A 15,294-nucleotide genomic window follows, 5' to 3' on the forward strand; every position below is an offset into this window, starting at 1 on the left:
CAAAGAGGCAGAAGGGCAATCTGTTTCCTGTGTTAACTGAGTGCAAGGAGTACAGAAAAGCAAGCTGTCTCCTTGGTTCAACCAGTCTCTTGTGAACATGTCCCTGCCTACTGTGTCACACAGTGGTAAGTCAGATGTTAGATCTGCACATTAGCAGAGCTGCACTATTACTGGCCTCTGATGTGCTATGTACGTTTCTAACACTACCTTACACTGAAAGTCTAAAAAGACTAGAAGACATGGCTCTAGTCAAAACTCTGGCCTGCAAACCACCTGGCTGAGATAAATTACTTCTGGCTGATCCACAGAAACATGGAGAATTGGAGAAAAACATAAAAGCAATACAAGCAATACCTGATACAAGTATTTGAAGAGCAGAAAAATTCTGAAGATTGAGTAGTTTCTAATATGGAGAAATTTGGAAACACTTGGGTTAAATAATCTGAAAATTATTTTAAAAGAATCAGAGCAGATCCATGGATATATGCTGATTTTGTTATCAATTCTCTTTAAGCCTGACCTTACCTGTGTTTTCATGGGTCACAATACGAGCATGATAGAAACTATGCAAGAGCATCCATGAAATATTTTCTTTCTGGTGATATCCTGCCACAGTATCAATCACGGCACTCAAGTTTGTCAGAGGCAGTCTGCCTTGAGTGATTAAATACACTTTCGTGAATGTGGCCTTCTCTATATTGTTCTGCAAAAGCAATTAAAAACATGTTAAATTAAAACACACCTTGTGGGAACAGTAGATGCTGCATTCCTCTTTATAAAAGAGGGGAGATATTCCTTGATTATCTAGCAGGCTCATTTTAATTCAAGACAAATTATGAAACAAAAGACTGTAGATATTATTTTAATTTTACATGCTTCTAATAGTCCAGCAAACTGCTAATCAGTACAGTTTGACTGTTTTCATACTGCTTTAAATATTACATTTCCCTTTCAACTAAAATGAACCAGCTTGACAGTTCTGGAAACTCAAGTCTTGCAAGATAGTTTGACTACAGTGACAAAAATGGTTTTCTTAAATGGTGTTTTCCAGTGTGGAAATACGAATGCAAAGATGTAAGGAAATGACAGTCCAGCTTCCCTAACCTGTTTAAAAGCTTGATTATCTAGTGAATCTGCCAGTATACAGAACAACATGGTTTTATGTCATGGATGTTTGTTTATAACAGTCTGATCTGAAACCATCAAGTCCTTCCACACAGGTCATTCCCTTAGCATTTCAGCTGCTAAGAATTCCACTGCTAATTGACTCCACTGGTGATCTAGAAGCTGGAAGCTTTTCTATTCCACTGTCATACTTTACCCACCAGGAAACATTCTGAGTGTGAATGCAAATATAGTGCATTAAGTCAAGAGTGAAAGGTTGTTCAGCCAAAGTATTTTGCACTTTTAGCAGAAGCAAGGATCCACCAGTTCAAGCACAGCTAGTCACTAGGATGCACTTACACTCCATTTCAAGTAGGTAGTTACATTACCCAAAGAGGACTGTGGTCTACTGTTTGCATCATTAGTCTCGGATTCAGAAGACCTAACACCATCCCTGTTCTAGTAACAGAGCCTTCCCTGAACTTGATGAAGTCACTTAGGCTCTCAAGTCTCCCAGGTGAACTCTGTGGTATTTCAGTTGCCTTGAGAAAGTTTTGGATATAGGCTATTACTTTTGTTTCCCTCTGCCGCCTGCAAATTAGAGGCAGAAAACTCTTACTTGCATGGCAGACAAAACAATCAATGCTCCCAATGAGCTAAAACACTCTGGTGACAAGAAAAATGCTAAGGCATGCTTTGTTTCACATGATTTGGTGATAAATAAACAGGCGTAAAACTTCATTACCTTAGAGATCTGGACAATGCGATCAATCTCTGAATCAGCCATTTCTGAGATACATTTTGCTACATTGATATACATTTCGAGTTTACCTCTCTGGAAACAGAAAAGTGAATGCATGTTTAGATGTATACTTCCAGGTTTCTTCATCATTAAAATCGGTGGGTCCAGGAACTTTGTTAATGATCATGATGAATACTTAATCTAGTCTCTAGTCTCATTTCATTTATTCTGTTTTAGAAATTTTGTGTTTGCTGGGGACTTCAATGTATTTAATTATTATGGAATAATGGTATCTGAAAACTTTCAAAGAGTTTCTTTGGGTTTTTTTATTATTTGAGAAGTGTGCTTATTTGGAGATAATTTCTCTATCTGGAGATACTTTAAATCACTCTGAGAAGCTGAATCCTTTGTGGGGAGAAAAAAATCCCCTTCTGATTGTTCTCTGCTCAGTTTCAATAACATTTATTTCCGTCCTAATACTGTATTTTTCCATTACCAAATCACTTATGGAGAAATAGTGTACATTAAATTTGTTTCACAACTTAGTCATATTCTAAAGAATATCTGAAAGTAACTTAAACTGAAATCATGCAGTCTTAACTTACTTAACTACTATCACTGAAAATTTTACATCTACTTCATGTTTCAAATCTGATGGGTCAGTACAAAAAGATGGGACTTACCATCAGTAAAAATACTCAGTTACAACATTCATCACATCATACTTACCTGAACCTCATTTGGTAGAAGCTCAAACATTTTCTCCACAGCCTGGCACAGAGAGCTCCAGCAGTACTGAGCCGGGTTTGGAAGTTTCATTGCCTGCATGAGCCCCTGTAAGACACACTGGCAGATTTCGGGGTCTTCTGTGCAGTTCTTAACTTCAAGTTGTTGTATCAGAAACATTTCTGTAAAAGACTGTAGTTTGTCTTCTGCAACATGTTTCATCCACAAGGGCAATGACATGAAAAGGTATTTCTGGGTTTTCACCTGAAAAGCAAAAACTTTTGCTTAGTTTCAGATTCTAGCTCTTCACTGACCTTCAACTACTGTTACAAAGGATAAAATTACAAAAAAGTGGCTCAAATGCCACTTAGAAAAGCACTCAGATCTTATTCCCTCTTTTGATGGAATTGCTTGAATTAAAAAGAGTTCAAGCATGTCAATATTCTATTTTCCTTAAAAATTGAGGAACTTTCTTTCAATAAACCCTAGCTATCATGTCTCTGTACTGGGAGGGCAGTTGTAATTTCCCTATATGGTGCCCACTGCATTCCTACATAAAGCATACAGACTAACTAGACAGCCAAGGACAGAAGTACAGTACTCCTAGCGTCATTAATATTGCTAGCTAGTGAGGAAGACTGAATAACTACCTTGAAGGAATCCAAAGCTTACACAATCTGGGGCTGTGTTGATGTCAAATCCAGTGAGAAACTGGTGCTCAGAAAGAACACCTTACTTTTTTTGGTACCTTACCAATTATGTATCTTAAAATTGCCAAGTGTTTATATATCTGTGAAGACTAATGAATTAAAAATTACAAGACAACAAAACCCCTTGAAGAACTGGAAAAGATCACAGAAATCCACAATGGATTTTCTGAGAATTGTCATGAACCTACTCCTCAACTTGTATAAACTGACTGAACTGCACAGTCAAGTGCACTGTGGGATTCAGGGAGTTTTACATACTGTATCATGGAGTCCATGTTGTACCTCTGTAAGAAGAGCTACACTGTAGTGGAGGATAAGCCCAAATTTGATTATACTATAGGTTAGTCTGTTGACTATCTACATAATTAAGGCAAGGTTTTCAAGATGTAGAACATTTTACTAGATCAAGAAACACTGCTGGAGGAAGCATACAACCTTCTGGACAGATAGGTAGGACTTTTCTCTAATGCTATCACCTGGTATAATAAAAGATACTTTTTCTCCCTACATGCCACACCTTCCTATGTCTCTAGGTTATCAGAGCTATAGCATGAAATGAGAGAGAGGAAAAAGGTCTGTAAGTAATTTAAGTAAAACCAATGTAGCAGATCTTAAATCTGCCTTGAATTGCAAGGCCCCAGAGTAGCCTTTCTCTCGCTATAAATATTTGCTAAACAACATTTCTGCAGAATTCTGAACTCAGTAATCCTCTTCTGGGGAGACATCCTAAACACCATCACTGAGGAGTCTTACAGAAAAGGGGTACTGAGGTCCCACAGATTTTCTGACATACGTACACTGAGACTGTAGACAAGGGGAGGTGCCACCCACATCCCCAAAAGCATTGCTGCATTTTGAGATGACTGGGCCTGCGTCACAGCCAGTTGAAGGCAAAAATGTTTTACCTCATCACCTAAAGCAAAAGAAAAGTAAGCAAAGTTACTAAGAAATTATTTTTCTTTAAATTTGTTCTCAACTCATTAAATAAAGGATTGTTGTTCTACTACAGCCCTACATTAATATTTACTTTTCTAGAGACGCTGCTTAAAGCTTTTAGAACCTACATGTTAGAAGTCTCCTTCTCCCATCCATGCATTTTCAGCAAGAAATCTCACAATTTGTTGAAGTTAATTTCAATTTACGCAAGAATAAAAATGCGGGAATGGTAATAAAAGTAAGAATTAAAGAACTCCTTGCCAAATAAAAAGAAGAGTTAACCTACAGAAAGAGAAATGAGTCAACATTCCTTCCTGCTAAATGCAGGTGTAATTACCATTTTTTCGTGTTTCTACTCCTCCATGTACCCCATGTTCATATAATATGTCACAGAACACAGGTTAGTCACTGTTACTGCTGTGGGTGCTCGGTTGCAGCATTCTCCAGGTTAGCACGTGGGAGGACCTTACTGTGCACAGAGGTTATGATGGTTATGGAATCCATACTGGTTTCTCTTTAAAGTCCCCTGAATGACCGGTACAGCCTGTTTCTTAATAGAATAACTAGCCATGAATATGTTGAAGAGGCACTCTGTGCAATGGCATGGCTTCCTTATAGTTCATGACTGCTACAGCAACATGAGGACAAATAATTTAAGTCTTATACTAGCATTCGACCCATTAGACAGAAGAAACATTACTGTTAAATGTCAGCATAAAACTTAAATATGTGCTTTGCAAGTTAAAATATTCTTTCAGTAATGGAAACGGCAATCTATACAGTGTAACTTCTATAAAGTTCACTAACATTAGTGCATGAACAAAGCAAAGATTTCAGAGTCTAGTATCAGGCTCTTGGCAATAAAATACCTTATACAAGAAGTCATTTGCAGAACTCGGAAAGGGTGAAATTATAACAAGATAATTTGGTAACCATTTCAAAAATTCTCACTAGCTTGGACTGCTAAGACACAGATTATGACTTGCCTATGACTGTTCACTTCAGAGCACTACTGAATAACAAACAGGTACTGCTTCAATCATGTTATATGATATCTGCTCAGCAACAACTGCAATAAACCTTGTAAGATGGGAAAGCAATCTGTTTGCTTTCCCATATTCAAATTCAATATGTTTACAGATGAACAAATCTTCACAGTAGAGTCTTTGAAACACTTAAGGTTCATAAAAGCAGCCATGAATTCTCAGACATGAACAACAGTGACCTAGAAAATCTGAATTGAGATTGAGCATATAGTCTAATTTTCCTAAAAATATTAATGATATAGCTGTTCCAGAAAAAGTGTGTTAAGAGTGCCACATTTCTAGGTGGACTGTTAGGTCATATTACAACTATTCTGCATTACACTTTCTAGAACAACATGAATATTGCTTATTAGCACACAGGAAGCCCTATTTCTGCATGTATATACAATCTAGAGAAAGGTGTGCAACTTCCACAACACTAGAAAGGGACAGTCAAGAGAAATTATGTATAAAAAAGTAGACTATGATATTGTTTGAAGTCAATAAAAACATAGCCACCAAACTGATGCACTGTTTCCTCTGGAATTCCCCTGATATACAAAAGTAAGACTCCTAAGTGAAAAAACAGGAATAAAAAAAAACCCCATACATTTAATAAGTTTCAGCTGTTCATAAGGTTGCATACAAATTTGCATCAGCATGGACTACAGAGCTCAGTACAGGAAATTCTTTCACTTATTCTTACAAGAGACTTTACAATCAATTGTCAGAATACCATGTAAAACAGCTCAAGTATAAGCAAAAATGTCTAATATGTAGCCAAATCTTTCCATATTCAGCAAGCAGTTGCTCCTCATAGAACAGGGCAATGATTTCAAGTGTTTATACAAGCACTCTGTATAGGTAAAATAAACACTAGAAAGAGATAAGACCAACCTTCTACATTCTCTGCTCTACAGCATATCACCAACAGCGCTTGCCCAACCCAGCTGTAAAACAGTCAGCAAGCCCAGTAGTAACAGTTACATAAATCCAGAGAAAAAAAACTCAGTGAAATCAACCAAGGAAGTATGGAACTTTGTGCAGTAGTTTGTTGGGGTTTTTTTATGGAAATAAGTTTGAAACTCAGATGTTTATATCAACTAAAACAGGAACCAACAGATATCCTGAGTAGAAAAATATTACACAAGCTGTCCAGCACAATACTTCAGCATCAAAGCTACTCTCCAGCATGAAGAGCTCTTACCAGCACTGACAAAATCTGGATCATGATGGACAAAGGGATATGCTTTCCTCTGTCACCCAGTGTAATTTAGTTGAAAGTGTATTTCAGGCTAGTGATAGCTAGATGAAATACAGAGTAGTTCAAACTTGTGATAAAGCTGCCTGCAGCCTCTGATATAGGCACTAAACCAGCATTTAGTGGGTACTGAAAATAACATGAGTTGAGTTTCATGATGGGATCTTCTTACTGTAAATAGTTCAAATGAAAAATTCAGTCCAATGTCACCAGTGTTATAGGGAATTGCCAATACTGCTCCAAACTTGCCAGCTCTGATCTTCTCTAGTCTTGAGCTAAAGCAAACTGGGACCACACAGTGATCACAAATATATGCTTGCAAACATTAAAAAGTTGGTCTTGAAAGCATAGTAAACACTTCAATCCCTGTGGTAACTCTGAGCCCTGAAGTGGGCTCTAAAGTCTGTGAAAGCTTTGCTAATAAAGAAGTTTTGTGACAAGTACGAAAGACTTAATAGAAAACTATTAATCTTACCAAAGTTTAGCCTCATCAAAGGAGAAAGAATGGATGCCCAGTTTACAGGTGGATATTGATGACTTTCTCCAACTAACGCAATGGGTGCCAGTGCTACTTTCACCCACTCAGCTGAGACAGATTCAGGGCCTACAACAGAAGAATCAATCACAGTATGAATTTCACACATGCACACCTGGCTAAACAGCTCAGGAAAAAAATGTGAACATTGCACTGAAGACCAATCCGTAGCAAAGAACCGAAAAGCATTATAAAATTACTGTTATTTCTTTTTGTATCTAAGAATTAGCTATCTCTTGTTTGCAATCAACAGTTTTTAACATTAAAGTCTTGTCAAAAAAGGAATTTTGTTACTGATTAATAGAAACTTGGTTTCTTCTCCCTGAACCAATTTATGAGTTAATTACAGATATTCCTCATCTAGTACAGTAGTATTTTTGCATTTGTTAGTAGGAGAACAGCAAAGTTTTCTGACACTGCTCTCCTTCCCTGTCCTGTAAGTGCAGGCCACAAAAATTGTCAAATGGGTGCTAACCTTTGCTACATACTATGTCACTGAAACAGGAGTTAACTCAGTGAAAGTCCTCCTCAAGGCAAGGCATGGGCATTTTTATCCCCACTCAAAGCAATGCCTGCTTCAACAGGGCAGCAGTGAGCTCATTTAGCTCCCCACGGGAATAATGAATCTCCCTTTTTTTATCTTCCTTAAGACTGTACTCCAAGACACCTCTCTTTTACTAGCACTCCTCATTTAAGAGCATACTTTCTTCAGGTTCCTTTGCATTTATCACACATAGCAGTAACCCATTTGAATACCACTCTGGTACAGAGAATCTTAACCTAGGATCACTGAAATAATGGGCAGCATAAAGTCTGCCTGATGATGGAGTATTACTGAGGATACCTGCTAACACTTCCAGTATTTGGCTTTCATTCCCAGAGGAAAGATACATCATCTCACAGACACAGAGGAAAGGGGAAAGGGAAAGGTTTAAGAAGTCATAAAAACTCAGTGGAGGAAACTAAAGCCCTAACTACACAGTTTTACTTTTTGCAAGTGTTAGTCATTTTTTTGTTTAGAGATTAAATATCCCACATTAGTGAAGTTCAAATTAGTATTTAGATAAGAGCTCTCAGCAAATAAAAGTGTGTTATTAGGGTCACCTTTTATAGTTATAACAAATTTCCCAGATGGATACCGTAGTTTGATCCCTTCTTACCTTTCTTTCCACTTTCAATGGCAAAGTCAATGGCTGCCCTGATAAAGCTGTTTTCAGGCAAGTAGCTAAAATCTGGAGGAACTGCAAAGACAAAAAGACTCTTTGTATACAAAAACATGTCAGCAGAAATTATAACCTCCAGCTCCCATGTATATTCAAAGGCCAAACTGAGCTACGTTTGAGGTAACTAATTCTGTAGGTGATTCAAAGCATTTAGACCATAATATTATTGATAGATGCATTGGCCTTTCCACTTTTAAGGCAAGCTGAACTAGTTCGCATTGGTGAGAGGTGCCAGGTCTGAAAATACAAATTAATCGACCAACTGAAAAACCAGGGATAAGAACTCCCTTAAAATGGATCAGCCACTGTGAGTCAGACTTTAAAAGGCAGAGCTTCAGAAGCTTAGTAAGTTTAATGCAACAGAGACATTCCATATCTACCTAACCTCAGGCATGTGTGCAAAGATTACAGAGAAATAGAAACTCCAAGAATCTTTTTTCTGTGATGACGAAGTTTATCTACACTTCATATTATTGGTTCTCAGCTTGGTTCACACTGAAGTGAACAGCTTCACTTCATTAGTTCCCTCCTGTTACTGGTATTTCAATATTGGTGTAATCCTGCTTTTATTTTACTAACAGATATTGAAACACCACCAAGAAGGTAATGATGTATTGACAGAATATGAGCTTCTGACTAAGTGCTACACTGAAAGGACACAGAACACTAGGTTTTGACTTCAGCTAACCAGAGAAAATTTCTTCTAGAAAAACACTTTTGAAAAGTCAGCTTGCTCTTGTTATGGACCAGTTTTTAAGTGCTGACTTCTTTATAGAGTGGGAAGTGCTAAAACAAAGAGTAGATTAATCAGATGTCAGGGCATGAAGTGGATAATATAGATGCCAAACACATGTTCCATATGCAGTGTAAAACTTCTTTACAATTTATTCTATAAAAGCATAAAGGCAAAAACAATGTACAAGTTTGACCAGAACTTAGAACCTTACTTTGATACTGCAAGTAAAAGCAGATGGGGGGGAAGATCCTATTCAGCACACTGATTCCTGCGCCATGTTCCAGCCTATAGGTCTGACACACAGGACCACGAGGTCTCTGACTCAAAGGCTGCCAAGCCATTTAATATGGCTGCAGCGTCTAGCCTGTATTGTCTAATATGTCCCTTGCTGCCTTTGTAGCTAAGTGAAGTGCTACCTCTATATGTTCTTTAAGCAGCAATAATAAAGCATCTTACCGGATGCCCTGTTCTGGGTAGAAGACAAAGAGGACATATGAAGTTGTCCCAAAAGTCCTGCTGCATTTGTCTGAAGGCCAATCTGCCCCGAAAAACTGATTATCTGTTGAGACAATAAACCACTAGTTAGACAAATTTCCCTATGTTGCCTCATTCAAGCTGGACACAGGCATTATGCAGTTTCTTTGAACAGGTTTGGCCTTTTTGTGCAAGGTGTCACAGTACCCTGGTGCATTACCCAAAGCAGGAAACACATGCTACCTTCTTACCTGTGTAAGGGTTCTTATGACTTCATTCAGCTTACTTTGAAACTGGGAGGACTGAATGCTCTCAGATCTCAGCTGCCAAAGAAAAACCAGAAAAGATATTAATTTTATAAGGAATAAAAAGAAACAACCAACCAACCAGAGAACAGGTGCTGAAAAGACAGATTACATTTGCACATATCGCTTTCTGTGGGGGAGTGGAGGAGGAAAGCAGACATGGCTGTAAACTTTTCCCAAGTGGCACTGCACATGGGCCATATGATGGGAAAATGGAGCTGACCCCATTTTACACCCCCATTTTACATATTGTAATTCTATCCCGCTTGGTTCATCCCCAACGTGACTCACTATTGCATAAGTGGGATGCCCTGATATATAACCACTGCTGGATAGATGCAGAGCGTGTCATTCCATCTTCCCTTCTAGCCAAATTTCTAGACGAGATAAAGGTACAATTTGCTTGCATGTTCTTACTTGTATCATGCCTCCTTCAGAGCCCACCAGTGCAACCAGCCCACTCAGAGCAGCCAGACGCTGCATTGTTGGAGAACCCTGGAAACGTAATGCAGGATCAGTGAGTCACTGTGGTCACGCATTACTGCAGGGCAAAACACTTGTTTCTTCCAACTTAAAAACCATGACTACTATCACTTGTACATCTCTCATCCCAACAACTGTTTCAGGTCAGACTCCAGCATGACAGAGAATTATTCATCCCTTTCTTGGTGAATGAACACTTTATACGGAGCTTTCCCAACACCCCCCCCAAATCTGAAACCATCATGCACTTCTCCCTGACAAATCACTTTCTTCTAGCACAGTCAGTATTCTACAATATATGCCAGGTGCAATTCAGCTCTGAAACAGTTTCTTTATTGATACTTAACTTCAGCTGCAATCTTCATGTGTAAGTTTAGAGTTTGATTTCAACCACACAATTTTTTTTTACAATGATATTATAACAACTGAGGCACTATAATCACCACTCTGTTAGTCTAATTTTGACAAGTAGCACCTAATTTCACAAGGCACCTTCATTTAATAATCTAGATTTTATCCTTGGATATTGCTCGAAATTAGAGATGATGTCCAAATTAAGATCTCATTGAGATAAGCATTTCCTATAAATCATCCAAACAGAAGAAAAATGTTTTGTTTTTTCCATTAGCAAGCAGCCCAAATATATATTTTCACTTCCAAATATCAATGAAACAGATGTTCAGATAGTTCTAACTTTTCCTAGCATCGCTCCTGCAAAAGCAAAGAAAATTATATCCCTACTGTTCATTTAAAATCACCCCCGCTCCACAAAAAACGGGATATGAATTCGAACTCCTTTACCTCTGCAAGCACAACTTTTATCCAGGCTGGCATCAGTCTATTACTCAGCTCTTCAGCTTTCCCATGACCACAAACCGACAATCCATGTACTATTGCACCCAGAGCTAAAGCAAAACTGTGGGACTGTAAGGTGAAAAAGATGCATTAAAAACAGATCTTCCAAAGGATTCTGTATTCTTTTTAGTATCGACTACTGAAACATTACTTAAATATTTATTATTTCCCAATACTTAGAAGTAATCTCTTTGCCTAAAATACTGGATGCTTTCTTATTTCATGTTATTTTCTGATGTCAAGTGACACAGGATTTTCTGAGATTAAATAATGATCTTTGGCACACAGCTTTCGCCAGAGCCTTTATTTTAGAGAATACTTTCTGATATGAAGATAAAATATGGTAGCGAGGGTAGTTTGTTTTGCCTTCCTATTTTCTAGTGAAATATTCTAAACAGTTGATTAGTATATCAGCAGGCCTTGATTCAAAATGGTTGCCTTTCTTCCCCCCTACTTCCTTATTTCTGGCAAGCACTTAACAAAAAAGAACACACACTGAAATATAGGGATTATTTTTGGCATTTTTAGGGGGTAACCCTAGGACACTACAGAGGAAACAGACTCCTGGAAGAAGCTGTGGATGTGCTTATGATGCACTGTCTGGAGGCTAAGGGAAAGCAAAAATTCAGAAGAGCACAGTAGATATATTTTCCTACCAAGAAAAAGAATCTAAAGAAACACATTATAAAGGAGAAAAAATTGGCAGGATGCAGGGCCTAAAGACATAGAAAACTCAAGAGTACCAACTTTCCTTCTAAATGCAACCAAACATATATAATCTGGGTTTTTTTCACTGTCTTGTAATTGCTATATACTTATAGACAATGTCTCAATAGATCAAGTGGTAGTCTTGGTAATTGCACAGTATGTACAACATGCTCAACATTAGTTACTGCTGAAAGTAGACCAATAAAATTTTCTTGAAGTTACAGTCTGGGTAAAGCAGTATCCAATACTAAACAAATAAGAGAAAAACAGAACTGAAGCAAACCCCAAACACTGAATTATGACCTGCTGATTATTTTCCACTAAGGTCCACAGCTTGTTCATGGCCTCCTCAGCCTCAGCTGCCTCTATGATTCCAACACTAAAAGCAGAGACACAGGAACAGGCCACAGAATAGGCAAGTACCTGGAAAAAAGTTATTTAGTTCTGTTAATCAGTTTCTGATCAAATTTGTTGGAGAATGTACACATGGAGCAAGGCACCAGCATGATAAAAAAAGCCATGATATTTTCAATTTATACTTTCAGATCTTTATTCCCCCTCTGAAACATTCCTCATTGATGTTAACATTAAAAAAATACTGCTAAAGCTTGCAAGTACTTCTGGTTTTATGTAGGTCAAACTCCTGATCTTCCACACAAATGTAGTTATTCTTCTCAACACAAGTATCTGATCATTATTTATGTGAGCATACACAGCATGCTGTGATTCCATCAGGGCTACAAACAGGTCCACAAAGCCAGAAGAGAGGCATGTAGTAGAACTGTCTCCCACACACAGATCATGACACTACCCTAATGTCCTTGCAGAAGGATTCACAAGTAACACTGCTGTTCTGTTCTTCAGCCTTAGAGGTGGAGAATAAGGAAATGAAGTCTGAACTTTCAAGAAGGCAACTGTGCCATCTGTTTAACCTCCTCTGAGGCAAAGTTAAGCAACAGAACAACACACGACTATAAGCAGATTAGAAAGCACCTACCTACACTGCAGGATTGACAATTTGACTTGGAGCAAGTAATGCTCAGCCTGTACCTGTTGCTGCAGCAGGCCAAAGTTACCTCTTGAGTACAGCATTATATAGGTCTGAAAGAGCCTCTTTTGCATCTCAAATCTAATACTATTCAGCCTAGGGTGCTGGCCAAATTTTACTCATGTAATTATCTGTATAATTCCTTACAAAGATTTTAACTGAAAAGGGTAGGTTTTGCTTCTCATCTCTAACTATCTCATGATGTTAAACAGCTGTGGCCTTTCACCTCAGAAGTTGCTGTACTGAACCCTGTTTAAATTCAGTAAAGCACTTCGAGATCTCTGGGGAGAGATAAACGATTTCATAGCTCTAGAGTCATTTTAATGCATGAAACAAACTGCAAAAGCCAATCCCCACACATATGTACTGACAAAAAAATTAAACCCCACTAAAGAAGACCTTTAATAAAGAACTCTCAGAGCAGAATCAGAGGGGAAAGAGACTAATATTACCAATCTCTGCTAACTCCCTTAGAAAGAACAGAGGATTAGGCAACTCAGCTGTTTGGCTGCTGTAGGCTAACGTATCAGATACAGGGTTGCTTTTTCTTGTGCAAAACACCTGCTTATTCCAATTCTTGTTTTCTGTTGTAAACACCTCCAATTTCATCAGTTTTCCTTCTCAAGTTTTACCTTAACAAGGGTTATAGACTTAGTGCATGGAAACAACATGGGACATCAAAACTTACAGGACGTATCTTGGCAAAAAAAACCTGAAACGCATGCTCCAACTTAGCAGAGCTCAGTTTAAGTCTTCAAAACATAGTTATAAAGTGAACAGCAAATGGGGCCATAGCAACATTCACAAGTGCAAGATTCACATTAGTTAGTAACAGGAGCTTTCAAAGAAGGAAACAGAAGGCATATTGAAGGAAGAAGTATTAGCATTAAGGTTCTTTCTGAGAGTAACATGCTGTCTGCTTTCTAGTGGTTCAGATGAGCCATAAACAATTGTATATAAGAGACACCCATACCCACAGTTACTTAGGTCCCAACTTTCAACAATTTAATTTGAGGTTAAGGAATTCAATAAGCACTTTTAAAGAATGAAGTCTGTTACCTTTTCAGGCAATTTCTTAATGTTCGTGCAGCATTAGAGGTTATTCAACTATTACTATTATTACTGTTTCCTTCAGCATACATAAAACCATATATTGTGAAAGAAATAACAGAAACCAAGCACTCCAGTACTACAGATACAAAGCTCCAGTAAAAAGTCCATAGTAATTAAAGGGAGGCAAAAACGTAAAAGGAAGATTTAAAATCTGCAATAAAATAGGTCCTACCTCCTGGACCCATCTGCTTTGGTCCTCACTGCTGTCCAGGTACTTGCAGAGTTTTCGCAATGAAGCTGAAACATGCACTCGTGATTCTGTTTGGCTACTGTGACACATAAGTGAAAGAACAAGTCCTACTCCCAAAACACATCCGGTGCTTAAAAAGAAGACAAAAGAAAAAGGATTAAGTATGTTATGGATGCTCTGCACTCTCTTTTCTCCCCAACATGGGTTGCTGAGCAAAAAGACCTCTTGGCCTTGCCTGATAACTTGCCCTGTGGATAATTATCTACCACACAATTATACAAATGGTTTTTATTTCATAGGTGATGCTTTTTGGGAGACACAGGATGAAAGAAGCGCATAAGAAGAAAATGTGTGCTTGAAATAATAAATCCTATACATACAGCCTCATTATTCCTTCTGCCCCTGAAGAACCAACAGCCCCACCAACAAGCATATCAACTGGTATGAAGGAAGTATGGATCCAAACTTCTAAGTCTGATTTACACTGATATCCCAAGTTCTGATATCCCAGTTAAAGATACTAATTGCAGGCCCATTGGCTGTATTAGATTCTGTTGTCTCAGACTCCTGCAAGAGGTGTTCCTGTCTGCAAAAACAATGACATGAGCGATGGAGCAAGAGAGCGGCTAAGATGGCTGTGCAGATTAAGGTACTCACCTACATTTCAGAACATGAGTGTCAGGTATACCCATATGTATTAAAATATACATACACAACAGTGAACCAGCTTCAATAGGGCAGACACATCCAGCACAACTAACAGTTTGATGCTGAGGGTACTTAAAATTGCAGCAAGAAGATAGAATCGTGGAATCATAAAGGTTGCAAAAGACCTCTAAGATCATCAAGTCCAACTTCAAAGTACATAATTTCAAAGGGCAGCTGGCACGAACAGCTTCATTGTCTCTGCCTCTTTTTCAGATTTCACCAGAAATTCCACTCTGGACCAGAGAACTGCTACTAAATTCAGCGCCTGTGCTCCCACAACAAATTTCAGTTTCCACATGTCATCAGTCATAATACTGAAAAGTTTTGTCAGAGAATTCCCAAAGAGTTCTGGCTGCCATCAGGGGATACTAAAAGCACAGCAGATACTCACTGCTCTGAAGGTGATCCCTCA

The 15,294-nt window shown here is 38.2% G+C and overlaps 1 protein-coding gene across 3 annotated transcripts in view; it reads right to left on the reverse strand.

The window, feature by feature from the left end:
- Positions 1–15,294, reverse strand: part of FOCAD (focadhesin) — a 138,089-nt gene that overhangs the window by 6,477 nt on the left and 116,318 nt on the right. For all 3 annotated transcript variants that reach the window (XM_075079255.1, XM_075079253.1, XM_075079254.1), the window contains 12 exons: positions 14,157–14,304; positions 12,127–12,246; positions 11,062–11,184; positions 10,195–10,272; positions 9,724–9,795; positions 9,455–9,557; positions 8,200–8,280; positions 6,980–7,108; positions 4,080–4,195; positions 2,576–2,836; positions 1,850–1,939; positions 526–703 (listed from right to left, as the gene is read on the reverse strand). In XM_075079255.1, coding sequence (XP_074935356.1) covers positions 526–703; positions 1,850–1,939; positions 2,576–2,836; positions 4,080–4,195; positions 6,980–7,108; positions 8,200–8,280; positions 9,455–9,557; positions 9,724–9,795; positions 10,195–10,272; positions 11,062–11,184; positions 12,127–12,246; positions 14,157–14,304 — 1,499 coding nt within the window. The remainder of the gene's footprint in view (positions 1–525; positions 704–1,849; positions 1,940–2,575; positions 2,837–4,079; positions 4,196–6,979; positions 7,109–8,199; positions 8,281–9,454; positions 9,558–9,723; positions 9,796–10,194; positions 10,273–11,061; positions 11,185–12,126; positions 12,247–14,156; positions 14,305–15,294) is intronic.

This window comes from Phalacrocorax aristotelis, chromosome Z (assembly GCF_949628215.1).
Source record: "Phalacrocorax aristotelis chromosome Z, bGulAri2.1, whole genome shotgun sequence".
Taxonomy (NCBI): Eukaryota; Metazoa; Chordata; class Aves; order Suliformes; family Phalacrocoracidae; genus Phalacrocorax; species Phalacrocorax aristotelis.